Genomic DNA, 23,909 nt, shown 5'->3' with positions numbered 1-23,909 from the left:
CGCACACAGTGTCCATCTTGTAATGTTTTTTTCATAAAGCATAAGAAAACCCATGATCAGATGGCCTCCGCTGATGCTGAGGTAGACATCTTACAATGGTTTAAAACCATTAAACGATGTCCACCTGCTGCTTTATTAGAGGCCCACTGCGGACACCAGCACAGGGGAGGGAAGCAGGTAGAGAGGAAATCAATAAGAAAAAAAATAAAAAGTGGGAAATTGGGAGGTTGACAACAGCAAGGAAAGAAAGAGACATTGCTAATGCAGTGTAAAAAGTCCTGAACGCATAAGTGAAAGCATACAACTACAGGCAAATGAAATTATCAAAAAACAGAAATGCTCCTTTGAGAGGGGAAAAAAAAGATAATAAAAGAGAGGCAAGCCATCAAATCAGAAGCAGGGGGTGGAGATAGACAAGATAGCCATCAAATTATGAGCAAGGGGCGGACCAAAATATCCACTCCAAGTATATTGGTTACAGTAGGTCTGCCAACAGACAGTTAAAGTGGTCTATCATACGATACCTTAAAAGAGGGGTCAAGTCCATACCACAACTGATGTGTGCAGCCAGTTTCAGCGAAAGACAAGACCAAAGTCATCAAGAGGCTTGCAGCCTTTGTAGCTGCTCCAAATTGAACTTCAACTTTCACAGGTAATTAATCTTTATATTGGTCATACATAAGATCCTCCAACAGGGTGAGTGTGCACATACACACAGACACAAAATTAATGGAGATCATATGCTGGGAGTGGGGGATGTATGTGGCAAAGTGAGCTGCAGGAAATGAGACTTCTTCCACAAGTCCATGCCATGAACACCTCTGCCCTATGTTAATCCCTTCCCCAAGGCAGTGAACTTGTTTTTTGTCATTCAACAATGCTCAAAATGTTTGAAAGTGCATCATACACCAGTAATCACTAATAAGGCAGCGCCCTTCGCCCAAGGCTGATGACACAGAGCCTGTTCCTCTTCCTTCTGATGTAGGCAGTATATGTGCAACCTTATACCCTGTTCTGGTTATCAGTGTATATTGTGCTGAAAATGATGATGCAGGGGTAGACAAGCAGGAGGTGATGGGACTGGGTGTGCTGCAGGAACAGATGGGAATGAGGGGTACAGGTAGGGTAGAGGGGATAAAAACAGGTACAGAGTTAAAGTGGGTCAGTTAAATGTAGGGGCTCCCAAATGGATGTGGTCCATGCAGAGTCATTGAGGACAGCCGGCGAGGTACTGGCAGTAAAGCAGAAGGGTTCAGACAGTGGAAGTGGGAAGTTGTGGGAGTCCAGACATAAGTGGAGTGTCAAGACAGTAGAATTGTATACGTAGAAAATGGAGTAGATTCAATATGCATTATGCAGAAATGCTGCTAGCCTGACAGATTAGGGCTTACGGAGTAATGGTGAGGCCATGGGTGTGGCACAATTGGAGGGAAAGAGGGAGGTGGTAAGGGGGGGAAAAGTAACAGACAAACATGTTGGGGTACTTCAACATGTTGGGCTCTTGGTGGTGTCCAACTTTCTTGCATCTTTCTTTAGAGAATTCAATGGTATTTTAAAGCCTTTCTCAGAACGCCTAACTTTTACCTAAACTGACACAAAGTTCCTTTTAAAAGGTGACCGCTCTATCCTGTGGAAAAGGGAGGAGGATGTCCAGGCATGTTAAGGTCAGGGCAGGCAGAGGAACGGTCTCTCATGCTATAAAGGGGACATGTATCCCCTCTGCAGGGTTTGGGGTTCTGCATTGCCATTTGCAATAGTCTCTAGTCCTCTTTAGGATTCATAGACCTTACGTACAGAAGATGATGGCAATGCATTTTCTTATATTGTGCTGCAACCAGTTTATTTATTTGGGATACTCCAAAACCTCTCACTGCACAGGGCCTTAGGCACGTAAAGACCTGTCATACTCACCAAAGCCACTGTAACGGACTATGTGAAAACAAAGGCTGAATTTGCACTGCACAAAAGTGTTTTCCTACTGACAATTAAAGTTACAAAAATGCGAGGTACACACTACGAACCTCATCATATTATTTTATTTGTGAAATAAAACATTTAATAATTCCCCCCCACCCCCAAGTAGAAATTGCATAAGCGGGGGAGCTGGCTTCCACTTGTGATTTATTGGGGGTCTACAGAAATCAAAAGGTTAAGAACTGCTGCTCTAGCTCTAGGACAGCAGTACTTTTTTGTTGAAGTATCAGCAGCAACATCAGCCACAAATGTTGCTGCAAGAACAATAAAAACATGTGAATGAAACTCATTTTATCTCCTTCGAAAGATGAGAATCGGAGGACGTCCTCTCTGCAATCAAACTTTTCACCTGCAGGGAATAAGCAGATCTCCGCAGGACATACTTAACTTCATTAAATACTCCATGACTTTTATGATGCATGCTGTCAGTAGAAAGAGCAAAAGTGAAATTTTATAAAGCAAAAAAGATGTTCCACTGGCACTCACTATTTTAAGCAAGTAGAGGGACAGTTATTGCAAGAATCTGTGTCATCGTCCCAGCTGGTCCACATGGCCTTTCATCATTCTAAGCCTGACAAAATGAGTACCTATAAATTGGGTAACAGCAAACATTTTTTGAGTAAAGAGTTCCTAGAGAACTACACGGGAGTCAACGTGTGAATTACAAATACAAGTTATATTACACTAACAACAAAGTTCAAAAGCCAACTGTAGCACTTATCAGGGGAGAACATTATCCTTGTTCTAGCCAGGTCTGTCAGCCTTTCACATGCACTGGGCCACCGGGAAACCTTGTTTTCCCTATAGATCAAAAAGCTCTACTTGACCTTTCACTAACATCTGTGGTGAAAATGGTTCTTGCCAACTGGACGGACACGAGTGAGACATCTTATAAAGGCTGGATAAACTGGATCACCCACCTCAGAGGGGCAGATAACATCGCATTACAAAACTCTCCTTGGAAACCATAATCCAGGTTGATGTGGAACTCTTTGGACACTTATCTAGACTCTTACGAACCTCCATGAACACTACTGTATGCCCTTGAATCATATCCTGTGCCTTTACTGACGTATCACTTGAATATTTGTATTTAATTATTGTTACCTGTACTAGGCTGTTATATGTTAGGCCTATCAATATCGGACTGCTCTTGTGCCAACATGTGCATAGAATTTTGGAAATAAATGTTATCGCTCGACTAGCCTTCGCTCTCCCTTTCCTTCTCTTCTCTTTCTTTCCCTTTTCCTTCCTTTCTGCCTGTCTTTTCTTCCTTTATTATTGATCGCTGGGGTTAGGAGTATGAATTGTGCTTCTTTGTGTATGGCGAGCCAGTTGAGCTCTTTCAGGTGTGGTGTGATGAGAGTGTGATATGGTAGGTTTGAGAGTGATTCGGTCGATCGAGTTCTGAATGCCCTGCAACCTTCTGAAGAAGTTTTGTAGATCCCAGCTTAGAGGGTGTTTTCGTAGTCCAACTTTCTTGTGACAAGGGTGTGGGTGTGACCGTCTTGCAGGTGCGGATTAGGAGCAATTTGAAAATCTTCCTCAACTTCTTCAGGGTATGGTAGCATGTGGGGGTGACAGCGTTGATGAATATCCTGAGGTTCTTGGGGTGGGTGGTGGGGGTGGTTATCGGTCCTAGCTATGTTGGCCACCAGGTGGAGTCCCACTGGAAAATGCTCTTCCCGAAGATCACGATTTCGGTCTTGTTAGTGTTCAACTTCAGACAGCTGGTCTTTCCCCAGTGGGTGATTTCAGTCATGCTGGCATTGAACTTGATCCGGATACTGGAGGTTTTGTCTGTGACGGAGGGAATGAGCTGCATGTCGCCGGCATAGAAGAAGACTGTGATATTGTTGAAGCAGATGATGCTGGTTAGAGAGATCAGGCATGCGTTGAACAAGGTAGGGCTCAGGGAGCATCATAGCGGAACTCCGCAAATGAGTTCGCGAGTGTACAGTGCCTGGCTCTGAAGTAAGTTCGGGGCAACTTAAGTCGCAATAAAGTGGATAACTCTGGTAATTAATACACTTGCTAGAAACAGCGGTGTCCATTCTAATCAAAGGTTGAACTCACCATAAAATTGCATTCAGGGTCAATGTGCCTGCTAGAAAGCACAGCATGCATATCACAGATTTATTTTTTAAAGTTGATAGCTCAGTTGGTTACCTTTTGTTTTTATTGCCTAGATCCTTGTGTTACCTGCAGGTCACAAACTAAAATCCTTGTAATATATCTTAGTAATTTACGACCCTTCAACAATGCCTGCGTGCAAACAGGGCATATATTTAGAACCTTACTGTTTTTTCCTGAATGTTTTGTTATTTTAAGGTTGTTAGAAAAGGTGTCATTTTGGTAGTAATAAACACTTATTTGTAAGTGGTATATAAAATGTTTATTAATGGAATAACTAATAGACAGATACAACTCACATTCTAATAATGTATGTAGATTCCTTGCATACAAAGCTTGGAAAGGTCAAAAACCTAGCCCCTTCTCTTATAGCCCCTTAAGCGCTGCACTTATGCCTGCCCCAAACTCCAACCCCAGTCCCCCTCCTTTTGGTGTATACCTACCCTTAATTTTCCATTTAAAGCACTGCCTACGAGGCTATAACATACAGGCAGCTACAGCGCTAACCTAGATATATTTATCACGTGACATTGGCTTACTGGATCAATGAAAGCAAACCAAGACCACCATTAGGGGAGAGGATGTAGCCTTGTGGCTAGAGCAGTCGACCTCGAAGCTGGGGAACCAGGTTCAAGTCTCGGCAACGACGCTCAACATCCTGTTATTATGGGCAAATCACTTAATCTCCCCATGCCTAACAAAGATGAATGTGTACTTCTGTAACGAAACTGGTGCTCATGTAAAGCGCTCTGATACCCGATTTCTGGGGTTTAGTTTGCGCTATATAAAACTCAAAACAAATATAGCAACAACAATAAGCAGAAGATTTTTCTCTCTCACTTGTCACCAAAATGTGATTCACCAACTAGGATTGGGGCGTCCGTCACCCCTTGCTTAGGCCAGTACACTACCAGCCTTGCCAAGTACCATTCATCAGGAGGCAGACTAATTCATTTTAGTGCTGGTGTCCGCATCACTGCACAAAAATGCTTAGTCACACATATTAAGCTAGCTCCCAGCAGTCTGACTAGACACTACAGGCAGCTGACTATGTGGGGGTGTAATTTACAAAGCAGCAGTCTGCTTCCTTGCCATGCGCTGCTAGCAAAGGAAATTATGAGCTATGGCCCTGGTCCAGGAGCGGTGACTCACTGCTAGGTTAATGACCTGGTCCCCTGGATAAGTTTGTTTACTTATGTTTTCATTTAAACCACTTAAGCTGTGGCCTCCAGGTGGCACTCGCAGCATTGCGGATCCTGCTTCACACTAATAGAGCAAAACTTAAAATTATTGAATAACGTAGGCTTTATTAAAATGTGCAGAAGCTGAACTGCATTAAATGTAAGAAAAACAAATGCTTAAGAAATCGAAAAATGTACATCGCTGTCGCACTTACACTCCCTAGGCCTGAATTGTTTGAATGAAATTATATTGTAGGCAGCCCGCTTAGACATGCTACAGTAGCACTCTTATTAAAGATGAGCTCATGAAGAACAAAGCAACCAGAACTTATACTTTTGACCATCACTAAAGACGTCTTTTTATTCAATATAACATTTTAGAATGTTCACATATTTTCTAGAAATGTATCTGATTGGAATAAGTGTGCTATCGTTCAAAGTTTCATTTATTTGGAAGCTGTACAACTTCTCATGGGGACACAGCAGTTTCTTTTCAATACTGACCTCTTAAACTAACATGCAATTCCTTTCCAGTTGATGTCAACACAAAATGTTTATACATTCTTATCAATGTTGCCTTTTTCTGCGTAGTTTACTTTAGTTTGAAGGATATCCCATTATAAGTGTACATACAAAAGCTCCACTTAGAAGCATAGCTGGACAGTGTTTGATACTACTTGCAACATTTGGTTAACAAAGTTACTGTCATGTTGAAGATTTAGGGAGGTGTGATCCTATTCCCAAGCGAGGCCTGGACGCTGAATGAAGGAGAAGACAAGGAAGACCAAACTGTTGCAACGTACTAACAAATAGTGTTATTATATAAGTGCGGGTTGCTAGACTAGATCAGATGCCGCTGACCAGATGCTGCTGAAGCTACTGACCGACCATTTCCCTATCTGACTTGTCTAGTGTCTCACCTATTGCAGACTTTGGTCTGCAGAGCCGGTTGAGATTTCCTGATACCCCAGACCCTCTGCTTCTGATAACGGTGCATTTCTCTTCAGGAGAAGTTGCCTTTATTTCTCTTATTAGCTTTGAATAGAATTACTAGAAGCTTTATCATTACTCTCACCTTTCCGGCCCTGAGCCCTTTACGAGTTTGATTCTGACCCTTTGCTCATTTATTAAGAATAGAGAATACTTTCCTATATGGAACACGCTTAGAATTGATTTATGCTTGATGTCAATGATTTAACAAAGCCACCAAATAAATAAACTTTCAGAAAAGATATTTAATAAAACCTTTTAAACTATACTATACTCTCATCATCGACTCACACCTAATATTGATTATTGTTGATAAATGTTTGATTAGGGTCCCTCCCCTTGCCACAACGGCCAAGATCAGTCGGCCTATGCCAGCGAGAGTTTATATGGACATTAAGTAAACCTGTACCTTAAATCTTACTGACCCTATGGTGCCATCAGTTTCTGGTAGCAGAGTTATGGATTCCGTTGAGAGGAGAAACTATGAAATCACGAGTTAGATAGATGCCCCTCTTGCCCATGTGCATTGCCCAGGTCCTAGAACCAAAGACTGACAAGGTGCAATTTTTCGAGGCAGTTGCTGTATTGGAGGTGTGAGCATTAATAGGGTTATGCGTAGCGAGTATTGATTTGTGTTAATGTGGATTTATTGATGATGCACTTGCGCTTATGGTGAAAAGTTGAAAAGGTTAGTGGCCTGTAGTAGCCCAAGAACCTGGGATAGAGTAACAACAGTTGTGCTTTGGATTGTCTGTTAGAGAATTGTGGTGTAGGTCATGGGGTACCGTCATCCACACAACTGAGTTAGAGATTCAACATTGTTGTAATTGGACTAAAATGGATTAATGTGGTAGAACATATCTGCAGAGGTGAAGCTACATTAATTATGGCGATTTCCCACTGGTAGAGACTTCATTAGTGTGAGAGCAGAATCTTTCAAATGCAAAGTCCGAGCATGTTAATGCCTTAGAATTCCGACTAATGAAATATGCTTTTTTTTTCTAGAAGCTGACAACAGTTGTTTTGTTGCTTTATACTGGCTTAGTTGTATTGTGGTGAATCGTGTGTAAGGAAAATTGTAAAGGAGGGTGACCCACTGCAAAGAGTGACATCATACATCATATTGTGCCATGCTAGGATTGGTTGGTTTGCATGCTACTGTGCTGTGATAGGCTAAATTGTTGTAAGATTTACACATTGAGACTCTTCAGAGTTGCTAACTGAAACAGGATTGGATAAAATAATCTGATGTTTCCTGAAAAGAATCAAAACATTTACACATTTGAACTGCCATTACAGCTTTTGGTGAAAATAATTTGAAATTGAAGCGTTTAAATACTTAAGAATTTTGTGAAACGAGAATGTGAGAATTCGGGTATGCAAGGGGGAAGAGGAACCTCCTGAGGTTACACCTGCATACATCATGACAGCAACTGTGAGATTACACACGTTTGTGGCTTAGTCAATGGGGCAAGATAACTGAAAATGAGGGTCCATTGTGTTTCCCACAACCTGGGACCTTTGAATTGAGAATAATTGAAAGATTGTGGGACAAGCTTTATGAAAAGAAACCTACAGCTAGACCTGCCCAGTAAGAGGTGTTAAACATTTGGGAAAAGACTGCACATACCAGAGAAAGAGAGAGGTATTAGAACAAGACTAAAAAGGCAGTTTGTAATTATGTAGATGCTAGAAGGGAGGAGCAACAGCAGAGATGGAGAAAAGCTGTAGTCAAAGGGTCCAGGCTGTATCCAGCCATTACAGTTAAAAAGCCTGAGAAACCCAGGAAATCAAGGAAAGAGGATGAGGAAGATAATACAAATATCTGATTCTGAAAGTGATTCAAGGGATGACATTCTAGATGACTTGTTAGCTGCATGTCCACCACTGTATGTTGCTCTGGTGCCTGTTACTGAAGGTTCACAGACAGTGGGGATTTCCCCACCCGCACCCATTCAACAGTTAGCTCCCACTCCCATTCAACAGTTAGCTCCCTTCATTGGTCTTTTGCCTTTGACAAAAAACCTACAGTTCATCCTGTAATCATGAATATTACACCCTTAAGACCCAGAAACTGGAATAACTATTGGTATTACTGCACAAATCATTAGAGAGTGCCCACATCAGTGAGTGGAATTGCCACCACACAGCCAGTTGAAATTCATGTACCTGCTGCCCCTGTTACAGTAGTTTCTAGAGCTGCAGCTCAGGGGACTGTCGGAGAAGCCTCTAGAAGTGGAATTTATTCAAAATTCATAACTCGTTACTTGGACACTCCCACAAAAAATGTTGACAGTACGAGAAGGGAGGAAAATTATTCTGACCTCTCTAATGAAGCAGGATGAGGTGAATCTGCTAGAGAAAGGGGTTTTGTGGATGGAGGAGATGGCAGTAGGTATTGAGGCAGAAGGACAGGTAGTAGTTGCACAGCAAAAGGAGAAAGGGAGACCAATAAATGTCACAAGATTAAAGGTAGAGATAGAAGAAATAGTTTGAGGAGGTCTGAAACCTAAACAATTAAACCAGTATCAAGAAAGAGAACTGATATACATGAGTAAGGAAATTACTAGCCGTGCTGCAGTCATACATGAGAAATTGACAGAAGTGGCTAAGAAATACGGTGTAGATATTATAAATAGCATACCTTACCAGAAAAATTTCAGGGGATAACTGGATGATGAATCAACTGGGACAATGCATTCTTCAGGAATCACATCGGGGATATGAATACATGAATCAGAAGCCTCAAAAAGACGTTCTGCCTAGAGAAACGCTACTCCCAGCGTGGTAGCATTACTCTAGGCAGAGCGTCAGCCTGCCCGGCAGCACTCATTCCCAGATGTGAGGATTCTGATTAATGTACACACACTCATCCCTGATGGGAGGCTTGTGATACATACATGTAAAACTATTTGTGATTGATGGATTCCCCAAGTGGCATGCAGCACATAACGATGCATATTTTGGACATCATTATTTTACCTCGGTTGCTGGACAACCCATAATCATCCTTTTATTTATTATTAACACGCACGCTTACAAAATTGCTGGAGTTCTCTCTGCAGGTGCAGCTTTTGCACACCCCACCGGACTCCCTTCTGCTTGGTACAGCCATTGTGCACCCTACTGGACGCACCATTCACAGGTGGCTGAGCAAATTGATCCCCCCCCCCTGCGACACCCTGCTCACTTGGCATGCGTCCAGTCTTCACTTCAGCTATGGTTAATCAATATGTGTAATCCTGTCCTGTTGATGACCTGAAACAACACAGATCGAAACGCCATTGACAAAACTCAGCGTAATTTTGGCTTCTTGACTCCTAACGCGTTTCCAATACATTGTAATCACAGTGTTCATGTTATTTATGTTTTTTCCAACCACCCAGGTCTCAAGTTTTCGGGACTACTGCCACTCGTTTGGTTGGATCACGCCGCCGTCCGATCGAGCTGGCCCCATAACCACTAGAGCATGGAATAAAGTTGAAGGGACAGCTTTGCAGGAGCTTCTAACTGCCACGGCAGGGCAACTGCCAGTGGGAGTGGATGAAGCCTCCGAAGTGTATACGAATTGGCTGGAACAAGCCTGCAAGACATTAGCTCCAGTTCAGACTCTGCGCCCTAAAAGACCGCTACCCTCTGCGCCATGGTTCATAGAGGATTCGAGAAATCAGAAACTCGTGTAAAAGGCTGGAGCGGAACTGGAGGAAGGGCTATGGTGAAACTGGGAAAACACTGTATAAGCTCAGTCTGCAAAATTACAAACAACTTATTTTTGCCGCCAAACAAAAGTATTTTGCAACCCGCATTGATTTGGCAAAGAACTCAGCGAAAGAGCTATTCAGAACTGTTTCGAATCTGGCTTCACTAAGTCCGGCAAGAGTTCAGCCCAGCCAGGAACTTTTCGAAGATATTGCCAAATTTTTCTTGACTAAAGTAGAGTCCATCTACTGTGCTTTTAGTGGGTAGAGTATGGGGGAAATATACGCAACTGCTGAGGAACCAAAACTAACAACAGTTCTCACTGAGAAATTCTCACCAGTGTCCTTTAAAGACATTCAAGAGCTCCTCACGGCAGCAAACTCAGGGTCACCTTACGACCCATGCCCAGTGGAAGTGGCCAAGCTGGCTCTGATCCCTATTGCTTCATTGCTGCTACCAAATTTTTAAGGGCATGTATGTAACTGGGCAGTTTCCTACATGTTGGAAATTAGCCTCCATCTTGCCCCTACTGAAAAAAACCAGTTTGGATCCTAAGGATCCAAACAATTTTCACCCCATTTCTAGGCTTCCACTCCCAGCAAAACTGATAGAAAAAAATATGAATACACATCTCAGTGCCTTTCCAGCAGAGACACCAGCTTTGGATTCTTCCAATATGGCTTTAGGGAGGGCCATAGCACAGAGACTGCCCTCATCAAGGCCACAGATGAGATCAGGAGAACTGTGGATCGGGGGGGGGGGGCAAGGCAGCTTTGGTGTTGTTGAATCTGTCCACTGCCTTTGATACGGTCCATCACGATCTCCTGATGGACCGTCTAGAGGCATGCGGGGTCCTTGGGAAAGCCTGGGACCTTTTAAGATCCTTTCTATCAGGTAGAAGACAAATTGTGGCACTTGGAGACCATCAGTCTGAACCTTTTGTACTGCCCTGTGGGGTGCCACAGGGCTCTTCCTTTAGTCCCACGCTTTTTAATGTTTATGTTTCCTCTTTGGCGCCTATTGTCAGGGAGTTTGGATTTGGCCTGACATCATATGCGGATGACACCCAAATTGTGGTGTCCATGCTACCCGGAGACGAGGTAGGTTTAGACAATCAATTCCAGGAATGTATGTTATCAGTGGGGAGGTGGATGGCAGAGAACTGCCTAAAGCTCAACACGGGTAAAACAGAGGTTATGTTGTTTGGCAACAATATTAACTTCTGGACTCCAAATTGGTGGCCAGTTTCGATGGGTTCTCTCCCCTCGCCACAAATAAGGTGAAAAACCTGGGTGTTATAATGGAAGAGGGTCTTACCTTTAGTCAACAGGTTAATTCTGTGGCATTAAAAACCTTTTATGTGATAAAACAATCAGAAAAATACTGCCGTCCCTGTCCCCAAGTAGCCGGCAAACAGTAGTCACAAGTCTAGTAATGTCGAGATTGGACTACTGTAATAGTTTGTACCTCAATGATCAACAAAGGCTCCTGAATAAACTCCAAACATTACAGAATGCAGCAGTCAGACTGATCTCGGGCACACCTCAGTTTGCACCCATTACCAAGGAAATAAACAAACTACACTGGCTACCGGTAAGGAACCGAGTTCGCTTAAAAGCCCTTTGTCTAGTTTTTAAGGCGCTGCATGGCTCAGGACCAGACTATTTAAAATAGCATTTCCATTGGTACACACCGAAAAGGCCACTTCGTTCATTAGGGGCTAGGCTTGTCTCAATATCACGCATAAAAAAGGTCGATGGAGAGGCAGAAGCTTTACCTACAGTGCGGCTAAAGCTTGGAACAACCTCCCGTTCCAATTAAGATGCATTACAAACCTTTTAGCTTTCAGAAAAAGCCTGAAGACTTGGCTTTTTGCCCAATAAACCCCTTCCATTCTTTTGCCATAGGAGATGTAACTAGCGCCAGGACACCTCCGGGTAGCAGCTGCGCTGTATAAATATCATTAACATGTACCAATTTTAAAACTGCGCCGTCTCGCTGTTTTCTTCAACGTATCACGTGTCTCACTATGCGCCGTTAACATTGCCACAAGCACATTGCATGCACCTATGTTTTAGATTACACTTGCATATAATGAAATGGAATATTGCTGTCTGAAATGAATACCTTTCCTAAAAATTCTAATACAGACCGCAATATCCAACTCTGGTGTTTTTCTGTTTCTTGCCTCATTCTTGTAATTTATTTTATATTCTAATAGTTTTTTTAAATATTACCTGTTGAGACATTGTTGCTTGTTACCACATTTACACAGGTCTTAACTGGGTTTACGGGATTTCTACTGTTGTAATTTCTGTGAGAAACAATGAAGGCATCCTTAGAGCAGCTTATGCTGTCTGCGCAATACAAGAAATAGTTGAAGCTTTTTAGCTTCAACATGTCACCTCAGCGCAAGCTGCTGAATTAATTGCCCTCATTAGAGTCTGCAAGACACTGGCCTGTATTAAAGGGACTATATTTACAGACAGTTAATATGGCTTTGGACAATTGTGGTCCCAGAGAGGTTTCATGACCTCTTCCGGGAACCCCAATTAGGAACGGAGCTATGTACGACAATTACTTGATGCAATTCAGTTAGCTGCAGAAGTGGCGGTGGTTAAATACGCAGCTCATAGAAGGTGCAGTAGGTAGATCACTGTTTTACTGAGAAATTTGCATGATACTGTGCACTTTTGGCTTGTAAATTTTCACATTTTCGATAGGTTTGTGCCCTCACTATCATATAAATTTGTAGGGTAATCCCAGATTCTGTATTGAGCGTGGTAGGTACAAGGAGTGGGGTACTCTGTTGTAGAGGTCTTTTTTCTTAATTTGAAAAAAAATGAAAAGTAAAGAACAGCCGACACGTGTTTCGCCCAGAAGGCCAGGGCTTTCTCAAGGCAAGTAGTCTCTTATTTATTGATTCTCAGGTCTACAGTCGACATAGATGAGCCGGTTAGGAAGGCTGATTCTAGCATGATGCGTGAAGTGAAATGATTGTGGTCCGATTATCGCTTCGCGCTAGACCACTACAACAGAGTACTTCAGTCCTTGTACCTACCACCCTCAATACGGAATCTGGGATTACCCTACAAACCCATATGATAGTAAGGGCAAAAACCTACTGAACACATGAACATTTACCTAATACTAGGTGGTTTGTGGGTGAAACCACCAGATTGGCATGTGCCATAGCCATAATTTGGGTCATGACAAAGTGGGTGTGAATCCCGGTAGCACCCATCACAGGGAAATGTCACTTATGACTTGTGCATTGAACAGTTCTTACAGAAATGAACTGAAAGAAGAGATTGCATTGTCAATGTTGTTGTCAGTGGCAGACACCTGGAAGGAGTTAAAAAGAATTACAAGAAGGAGCACTTCCAGATAAAGACAATCACACATATGACCAGTTTTGTGTCAGATCATTCCCCAACCTTGCTGACGTTGAACTGGGGTGGAAGGCAGAAGGGGAGTCAAACATGGCATATGCCCTCTGATTTACTCACAGACATCACATGCTGAGAGGACTTAATTACTGCTATAGACACATACTACTCTTAATTGGGGGGGGCCATGGATTCCAGGGCGATTGAATGGGAGGCATTAAAAATGGTGGTGCAGGGTAATTCATTAGTACCATCTCTGGGGTGTGTAGAAGGTTAATAGCGGACTTGAAGACCCAGGCAGATCGGTTAGCGGATTCACAAAAACTGGAGGTGTACACAGCAGGGGCATGTGCAGACATACTGGTAGCTCATCTGGAGGTTTTCTCCCTATGGGATACGCTAGATAAAACAGACCTTAAAGCCTACCGACAGTTGTTATAAAGGGAGGGCGACAAATCAGGTAAACTGGCTACTAGCACATGTGGAGCCCTGCTAGTATTAAACACAGAATTAGTAGCAATTAGATCTATGGTTTTTCAAAATCACCTTACATTAGACATCTTAATTGCAGAGAAATGAGGAGCTTGCCGGATGCTGAAAACTCAGCATTGTTATTGTTATATTTCAGACGGGAGTATGAAAATTACAGAATATATTGGATTTGAAACCCAAATTGAAACCTTTGGAGACACCCTGTGTCATAAACAACTTTGGAATGGGAATTTCGACAATCGCAAATTGGTTTGCCACTGCTGGGGAGACGAATACGGAGGGCCATTTTCGTGCCCGTGTTAATCTTTGCCGGTTGCATACTATTCATATTTCTATTTTTCAACGGCTGTAGATAATGCATTAACCGAAGAAAAAGCATAAAAAAAAGCCCAGTGGAAACATGTAACAATGGTATTAGAATTAAAAGAGTGACTGAGGAGGAAACCACTCTCTGAAAATCCAGTACATGAGTGTAAAAATTTAAAATGGTTGACACCATTTGAAAGGGGGGGGGGGGGAGGGAATAGTCAATAGAGCAAAAGTTAAAAATATTGATTAACGTAGGGTTTATTAAAATGTGCAGAAGTTGAAGTTTGTCATACCAATTCCAACCCAGTCACATGTGCGACAGCAAAAAACAGTAGGACTGCTACTTGCCACCTCCCTGGTAGCCGCTGAATTGAAACTAGTCCCAAGTCCTGTGTGCGAGCAGCGGCAGTCTGGTACTTTTCAACAGCCTCCATCCAGTGAGACTCCAGAGTAATCTGTCAGAGCCTGCTCAGTATATAATTCAAAGATTCTGGTCTTGTAAACTTACGTTTTTCATAAAAAGGTCAAACATAATGAAGTGCATTGTACCTTCTACAGCAGTCTGAAAACGTGTTGTTATTGGCTGCGTTATTTGTTTTGCTTTTGGACATGACAACGTTAAAAGTGTAAACCAGTTGACTATAATATAGTGGTATTCCTAATAAAAGTGATGTTCGCAAGACCAGCCTTTTCAAAACCTAACAGTACAGTTTGCAATATTTGAAATTATGTTTGTGTGTATGTGTATTTGAAGTCTAATGCATAGGGGGCATGATGGGAAAGTGATAACCCATGACACGACATAGCTGTCAAGTGATCCTGTCCTAGAATGACAGAAACCTTCAGTCTTTTCTTGCTTTTCACAGAAGACAACTTTGCTTTCTGGACTGTTTTATGGTAATTTCTTGTTAATATTAATAGCATCGATGCCGATGTTTATAATGTATAACTCACATAAACTAGCGAAATCGCATCACTATTAACAAACCCTCCTGTCATGAACTCTCCATCAACCCAGACTTAAAAATACATGGTCAGGGAGGCTCTGTGACATAAGTCGGAGGTTTACTGATTGACACATCACAGGTAGGGAGTGACAAGTAGCCAACAGACAAACGTGCGAACAGGAAACTCTGGTCCATTACCCAGATAAGCGCAGCGACACTACAATGTTCCATTGAGAATGGCCGCAATAAAACACACATGCACGCATTCTTAAAACATCATAAAGTCAGATGCCACAGGAATTTTGGAACGCATAGCCAGTCAAGACACAGCACACACCGTTCATGCAGTAATCGTGGCCCCTCATGCTGGACACGTTACTCACTGGCCTCCTTTGTGTCCAGACAAGGTCAAGGCCCACCTGCATTTGTTATCAGGGGCCTTATTTATGACTCCACAGGCAAGGCCCACATTCTTTTACCAAAAAAGGATCATCAGAAGTACTTTATGACACCCAAAAACTGTATAAAGACTCGTTCAGATTGATTGTACTTTGAGACAGTTCTCAGACTCGTTTCTGTAACTGTGCTCCTGACTGAAGTGTTCTATTAAAGCAACTGTTCCTGTTTTGCCAAACGCCTCTGGTCTTTTGTTTTTTCCAAGGCAAATTTATCTTCGAGCAATATTTTTTATGCTTACTCTCACCTTTCCAGCCCAGAGCTTTTCATGAGGTTGATTCCGACTGTTTGCTCATTTATTTAGAATAGGGACTACTTTCCTACATGGAGCGAGCTTAAAATTGATGAATGCATATACAATTGAAACTGGCCTGTTGATGTCAATGATTTCATAAAGCTGCCTAATAAAAAACTTTTAGAAAAGAAATGTAATAAAACCCTTTTAACTATACCAAACTCTCCGTGTTGTCCTTTATTGTGCTCCAGCAGCTGCTCAGGTTGGACCAGCTTACCCTCGAGGAGCGCACCCTCCGGCTGTGCTGGCTTCGCAGTCAGAGACGGGCAGGCTTCGTGGTCCCATACGCTCCGGAAATTCCTCTGGGCATGTGCACGGCCCTCCCGCAGGGTGGGGATTGATCGGCGTTGGCTGGTTGGGAAGAATGTGGGGTTCATATGATCGGGGATTTATACAGGGAGGGTGTCTTGCTACCTTTCCAGGATTTACAGGAGGCTTATGATTTACCAAGGGGGGTGTTGTAAATACTTATTTACATATTAGCCTTGTTAGTACTTACTCTGTTTCTTGTGTGTGGGTCAAGCCTTCCTTTGTGTCCTTTCCCAGTTCAGATCCTAGAACGCTTGTAGCGTTCTTAGTACTAGCATGTTACCGTTGTGGGGATTCCAGCTGGGGGCAGTTGGTGTCCGGTCAGCAGTTGTGGTGTACGCTTTGTCTGTGCTCTGCAAATAAAGATCCTGCTTTATATAGAGGAGACTCCTGCATTCCTTCCTGTGTTTACTTACATCATTTTGGCGACGATTGGAGAAACAGACCGGACGTAGGAGCACACGAATTGGAAGTTGCTGAGCAGACGGACAACGAGCGACAACAACCAAGGAGAAGTCACGACGTGCTGCTTGAAGTAGCCATTCCCTGAATCCAAATCTTTCACTACGGAAAAAAGGCACTTCAGCGACTTTTGGGAGAGAAAGTGACGTCACGCCTTGAACTGTGAGCTTTTCGAATCTTGTGAGCGGCTACGAAGAGAAGCGCAGCCAGGCGTGAACGTAACAGCGTGAGTGCGTAACCACACAGTGCGTTACTAGGCAACAAATCCAATGCGCGTATGAGGCAGTAGAGCGCGAGCGTTGCCTAGCAGCAGGACTCACTGTAAACAACAACTCGTTTCCGCGAGCTTACGCTAACAATCTCGCGCTATTGAGCGGCCGTCTTAGTTCTGGTTCGTGCAAATTTAAGAACAGCTCTGGAGCAAAATCCACCGCAAGTGGGGATTAAGGGTTTTAAAGGAACAAGTGTCTTTTCTCACAAGCGGAGGAAACTTTTAAGAGTCATAAGCAAATAGTATGTATTTTTAACCCCATACACAACCTGTTTTCGCTAAAGAGTCACTTTCAGAATATTGTCACACTTTAACTTCAGTGCAAACGGAGGCCAGCATGGCACAGCAAACTAACCAACAAGTCAATGTGACTCTTCCACCTCAATTTCTTAGCGAACCAGGGGCCCCATCAATCTCATGGGAAGATTGGATACGTATGTTCGAGAACTATTTGGACGCATTAGATGGTCAAGAATTTCCTGCTAAACGGAAGAAAGCATTACTCCTGACTGCCCTGGGCAAAGAGGGTCAACGAGAATTTCAATACCTTCCTCAAGCTTTACAAGCTAGTGGTCAGCCTATTCCTAACGAGTATAAAGAAGCTGTTACGAGACTGGAAGTGAGGTTTGGTAAAGAGGAGAACCTTGTAATGAATAGATACAAATTCTACACTCACAAACAGCGCATGGAGGAGTCAATAGATGACTTTGTAGCACGCCTCAGGGAACTGTCGGTTAAGTGCAACTTTGGGGTAATGAATGACGAGTTGATACGTGATCAACTCATAGTGCAGTGCAACAATAAGAAGATTAAGGAGAGACTGTGGGCGGCTAAGAATCCGTCATTGAAAGTAGCTATAGATTTAGCCAAAGTGGTAGAAGAGTCAGAAAAATGTATAAAAGAGCTAGAAGGTTGCAATTCACAACAGAGTTTGATTTCTGTAGTTGCCGACAAATCAAACATTGAGTGTGAGTCAGGTCATGAAGAGAATGTAGCTGCGTTGGGTTACAAGGGTAAGAATCCCTTAAAGAAAAGTAATGTTGGGAAATATTCGAACGACAGAGGTTGTTGTTCTAGATGTGGTAGCAATAACCATAAGTCAGACGCAAAGTTCTGTTTTGCGAACAATAAAGAGTGTCTCAAGTGTGGGAGATTGGGGCATTTCTCTAGGATGTGCAGGACGAAAGGAAATGCTAGTGTAGCTTTCGTTGAAGACGAATCCAAAGGGTTAAAGCGTGATAAAGACAAAATTTTGTGTGTTGAGGATGTTTGTGTGAGTGATTGTAATGAGAAGAGAGAAGTGAGACCTAAAGCACAGTTTGTGATTAATGAGCATAATGTAACTCTGATGGTCGATACGGGTTCAAGACACACAATTATTCCCGAGCCTTTATTCAGGGGTGAGTGGGGTAGTCAACCCTTAAAGGAGAGTGACATCTCACCAACAGGTTACCAAGGAGAGAGGATAGACTTGTTGGGCTACTTTGATGCGGATATTCACTTTGAAGGAAGGTCAATCACAGGGAAAGTTTATGTTGCAGTTGATGGTCCACCAATCTTGGGTTGGATTCATCAATATGACTTGCATATAATAGTGAACCCCAGAGCACCCAATCAAGTCATGGTAGTGGATGAACACACTCTTAGTGACATTCTCAATGAAGCAGGGAGCGTGTTTAGGGACGAGTTGGGAGAGTTGAAGGGATATGTCCACAAGATAGTCATGAAACATGACACAGTTCCCGTGCAGCATAAGGTGAGGAGAGTCCCACTTTCAGTGAAAGATGAAGTCAAGAAGGTGATTGAGGAGATGTTACAGGGGGGTGTCATTGAACCGGTGGAGGCATCTTCTTGGGTATCTCCGGTCGTCATCACGCAGAAGGCTGATGGCAAAATTAGGTTCTGTGTGGACTTGAGGTCATTGAATAGGTATGTTGTGGCTGATACTTTTCCTCTTCCAAATATAGGCGAACTTGTCTCAACCTTACAAGGTGCAAAATTTTTCACGAAGTTAGACTTAAAGAGTGCATATCACCAAATCCGCCTTCATGATGAGTCTAAAGGACTCACAGCTTTCATTACCACTGAGGGCACGTTTCAGTTTACGAGACTCCCGTTTGGTTTAAGCTCTGCAGCTAGTGTGTTTCAACGCATGGTTTCTGAGATCTTTAAAGGCATTAAGAAAGCGGTGTTCTTTCAGGACGACATATTAGTCTTTGGAGACACCATTACAGAACACAATGTAGTACTTAAAAGAGTTTTGGGGAGAATCCAAGACGCTGGGTTGACTCTACGTAAAGAGAAGTGTCGGTTTCTTGTCCAAAACATAGAGTATTTGGGTTATGAGATTTCTGCTCAGGGAGTCAAGCCGAAGAAGGACTTACTTGAGGCTATAAAGTTAGCTCCGCGTCCCATGGATAAGGAGCAACTCAGGTCTTTTATGGGTCTCATCGAGTTTTACTCGAAGTTTGTGGAGAATTTTTCTAGCAAAACCATGACCCTAAGATCGTTAATCAAAAAGGGGGTGAAATTTTGTTGGAGTGCTTGTCATGAGGAATGTTTTAACCTGATTAAGGAAGAGTTGTGTCAGGCGAAAGTGTTAACCCCCTTCGACATTAGACGTACTTCCATTTTGATGGTGGATGCCAGTGCCATAGGAATAGGTGCGATTTTGTTGCAAAGATGGCAGGAAGGCGAAAAGACCATTGCTTTTGCTTCTCGCACCCTTTCCTCATCTGAACAGAATTATTCAGTTATAGAAAAAGAGGCATTGGCTGCTGCTTGGGGTGTCCAGTACTTCAGGACATATTTGTGGGGAACTAAGTTCCAGCTCAAAACAGATCACAAGCCGTTGTTAAAGGTTTTGTCCCCAGGGGGAGCGGGAAAGGGTTCACCGAGATTGGCAAGATTGGCTTCAAAACTTCAGGAGTATCAGTATGACATCTCATATGTTCAAGGTTGGCGTAATGTACAGGCGGATTGTTTATCAAGGCTTCCTATTAGAGAGGATGTTACGTTGAAGGAGTTGTCCGATACGCATTGTGATGACGCTGTTGCCGTCATTCATGATGTGGTTACATCAGGGGGATTATCTTTTACACGCCGCCTTGGTGTCGGGGATTCAGAAGCACTGGAAGATGGGCCTGTCGGAGCCCATGACCTCTTTGGGGTGCCAATATATCACTATGGCGGCGGGTACGTTCAGGGCCATCACTTGTCTCTATAGGCGTTTATCTACGGAGAAGCTTCCGCCCTTGGATGCCTTGCGGGGTAAATGGGAGGGTGATCTTGGTAGGCTCATTTCTGAGACGACTTGGCCCCAGCTGCTGCGACGGGCCTGGAAGGGCACACGCAACGCTAGATTTCAATTGGTTCAATTCTTCACTCTTCACAGGGCTTACTTAACTCCGGTAACATTTTTGCGGTACTTTGGAGGTTCCCACTCCTCATGCCCCCGGTGCAGGGCGGACGGGGCTGATTTCGGCCATATGTTTTGGTCCTGTCGGGGATTGGGCTCTTACTGGTGGCGTGTCTGAATCGAGTGACTGAGCGCGAGCTGAATGTGGAGATGGGGACTTGCCTCCTGCTTTGGTTTCCGCACACTCCTCGTACTAAAATCACGAGCAAATTCTATGATCTGGGTTTGATAATGGCGAAGAGGGAGCTCACCATGCACTGGAAGGCACAGGCCGGGCCGAGCTTTCGGAGGTGGAAGGCGAGTTTCTTGTCTTGGGGGGGGAGCGAAGGGACGCTTCGGCTGCAGCTGGCCCAGCGGGCGGCTAATGATAAGGCGCTGGATGCGGCTAGGGCCTGGGGAGCGCTAGTGGCGGGGCTTCGTGCTTTGGAGCAGTTGGATGAGGAGGACGGGGATCCTGTAGACGTTGGCCAGGGTCTGGGACCCGGGGCGGGGCCCTCTGGAACCGCGGGGGAGACTGCATCGAATGAGGCCCCTTCAGCGTAGTTGGGAGGGGTCTGTGTCTGCACAAAGTATTGAGGTGCACGTGGGTGGTCAGGGCGGGAGCATGAAGAGTATATGGCGGGGGAGCCTCAGGTCCTTTGAGATCATTCCTGATGTCTTTTCCGTTGCTTAGAGCTGGGCTGTGTCGGACCTCGGGGTGCTTAATGTCTCAATTTACAGGGGTTGGAGGCGGGCACGCTGACAGGGGGGGGGGGGGAGGGGGTAGAGAGGGTGGTAGGGGGGGGGGGGAGATAGGGTAGCAAATGTGGACGATCTAGTTTCTCCTGATCTGTGTATTGATGACTTGGTCTTATATAGGATACTATTGTAAGCAACATTGGTTTATTGGTTCGACGGTTGGAAAACCTCAATAAAATATTTTCACAAAAAAAAAAAAACTATACCAAACTCTCATCATTGACTCTCACCTAATATTGATTACGGTCGATAAATGTTTACATTGATTTGAAGATTAGGGTCTCTCTCCTCGCCACAACGGCCAAGACCGGCTGGCCTGTGCGAACTAGAGTTAGTCTGGAGCTCAAGTAAACCTGTAACTTAAATCATACTGACTCTTGTGCGCCATCAAAACATTTAAAAAAATAAAATAGAATAGTCTGGCGGCCCCTGCTTACAATATTTATCCAACACCTTCCGAGAATTCACATGCCCAATAGACTTACGTATTCTACGCCTCACAGCCGGCATACAACCTGACACTTAAAATACATTAGAGCGGAAGAGGGACAACATGGAGACCATCACGAAACACGCGGGTATGACTTGCATTGCTTTAATGTTATCATTTATTTATAGATATAAACAGTTGGTCATTATCCACTCCTACCCTCCCCTCCTTTTTTGTTTTTTCTTTGCTGGCCATTGATTGTAGGCGAATGATCTGTATTTTCCTCTTTCACAACAATAAAAATTGATACAATCCTATTATAGCTCTGGTCCGGTCCAAGCCTCAGGCAGGTACAGTCTTTTGTCAAACCTATTCCAACCAAGTTACTAGTGCAACAGCAAAAAAACAGTTGCACTGCTAATTGCCACCTCTCTGATAGCAGCTGAATTGGAACTAGTCTTGAGTCCTGTGTGCGAGCAGCAGCAGTCTGGTAGTTTTCGACAAACACCAGCTGATAAGACTCTAGAGTAATCTGCCAGTGTGCTCAGTATATAATTCAAAGATAATGGTCTTGAAAACTTACGTTTTTCATAAAAAGGTCAAACATAATGAAGTCCACTGTACCTTCTACAGCTGTCTAAAAACGTGCTCATTGTTATTTCCCCGCGTTATTTGTTTTGCATTTCGACATGACAACACTAAAAGTGCAAACCAGTTGACTAGAATATAGTGTTATTCCTAATAAAAGTGAAGTTTACAAGACCAGCATGTTTATAAGCCAAAGAGAACAGTTTGCAATATTTGAAATTATGTTTGTGTGTGAACGTGTGTTTGTGGTCTCAAGCACTGGGGGCATGATGGGAAAGTGGCAAGCCATGTCACATGACATAGCTGTCAACTGATCCTGTCCTTGAATGACAAATCTTCAGTCGGTTCTTGCTTTTCACAGAATAACAGTTTGCTTTTTGGACTGTATTAAGGCAATGTTAAAACCATTTTTCCGAGTTTCCTAATATTAATGTTATTTTATGGTTATAACTGCTTTTTTCAATTCATGACAAAATGTCACTCAAAGTGTCACACGTAGGGCGTTAAAATGTCACAAATAAGTAAGCCAATAACTGGAAATATCTCACATAAGCAAACTGAAACCCTCGCAGCTATGCACCATGTCCATGGAAGGAATTTTAATTAGATCAGCGTCTCACTGGCGGCCACCAATGTATTCATAACGTACTAACTAGCTACGATCATGCCATCTCCTTCATAGTACAAGGCAATTCTATAAAGTAATCCTTTCAAGAGTCACTCGTACCTGTCTCCTCGGGCTTTGCCACCTGCTCTTCCCGAGCGGCGATTGCGCTTAATCTCCGGAATTTCAAACAAGCAATCCGTACAGACTGGGGACTTGAGTTCCTCCCAAGTATGGGTAGCCCTATGCAGGCCGCCATGACTGAAAGAGAAACGACACCACCGCGCATGCGTCTGAAGGCTGCTACGGGTCTCGCAGAAGGTCAAAACTCAAAACGCGTTAGGTCATTGAAACCGATAGGCGTACTGTGAGTTTATACGAGCGTGTCCTATGAAGGTAAAAGGAATACTCTGCACTGGAGATAGTACGACGATTCAATAAACTCGTTTGTTTGTTTGTTTTCCAATCTCCCTGATTTTGACCAGCAATTTGACGAAATATCACATGAAATAATATAAAACATGTATACCGAAGCTGTTTACATTGTTGGCAAAATGGTTCAGGTTACTGGCATCTGTGTGATCCTGCGGTCGCAAGTTGAAAGCCCCTCAAAGTCTTTCGTCCTTCCGAGTTAATTGTTTAATATCTGGGATCCAAAACTATCTTTTTGATTAACTTCTAGGCACAACCGTGCCAACCTTCCTGTTTGGAGGGGATAACCTTGATAGCTGAGTCAAAAACGTGATACTTTGCAGTAGGTTGACTATGTTCACTTTTGTAACAGTTTATAAAACAAGCATTGTAAATGCAATAGGTCTCACCCTCGTTTAAGTTAACGCAATTCTGTGGCTTTTTAGCTTTGCTTTTAGTATTGTTTTGCAAACTTTTATGTACATAACATGCATATGTATGTATATGTGTCTATGTATATGTATGCATGCATTTATATTTGTATAGATATGCTGATGTGTATATATATGTTTATATAACTATTCTGAACTTCAATATGTTAAACTCATTCACAAGCTGCAGAAACATACGGAAGTCATTATAAATAAAGCTGACAAGGGCGGTAATATTGTTTTGTGGCCTAGATCTCTCTATATGGAGGAAGCATGGCATCATCTTAATGATGCCAGCTGTTATAAGAAAGCTAGCTTCCAGGAATTGCGCCAAATAAAAGATAATGTATTTGCCGAACTTTTGCAATGGAAACGAGTGGGA

The 23,909-nt window shown here is 43.2% G+C and overlaps 1 protein-coding gene across 1 annotated transcript in view; it reads right to left on the bottom strand.

The window, feature by feature from the left end:
- The window catches only part of MTPAP (mitochondrial poly(A) polymerase), a 147,014-nt gene extending 124,010 nt beyond the window's left edge, over positions 1–23,004 (bottom strand). The window contains exon 1 of the mRNA XM_085631790.1: positions 22,809–23,004. Coding sequence (XP_085487916.1) covers positions 22,809–22,974 — 166 coding nt within the window. The 5' untranslated portion in view covers positions 22,975–23,004. The remainder of the gene's footprint in view (positions 1–22,808) is intronic.
- Between the last annotated feature and the right edge of the window lie 905 nt (positions 23,005–23,909).

This window comes from Triturus cristatus, chromosome 10, assembly GCF_964204655.1.
Source record: "Triturus cristatus chromosome 10, aTriCri1.1, whole genome shotgun sequence".
Lineage (NCBI taxonomy): Eukaryota > Metazoa > Chordata > Amphibia > Caudata > Salamandridae > Triturus > Triturus cristatus.
The sequence above is the reverse complement of the archived record's forward strand: the minus strand, read 5'-3'. Positions and strand labels throughout refer to the sequence as shown.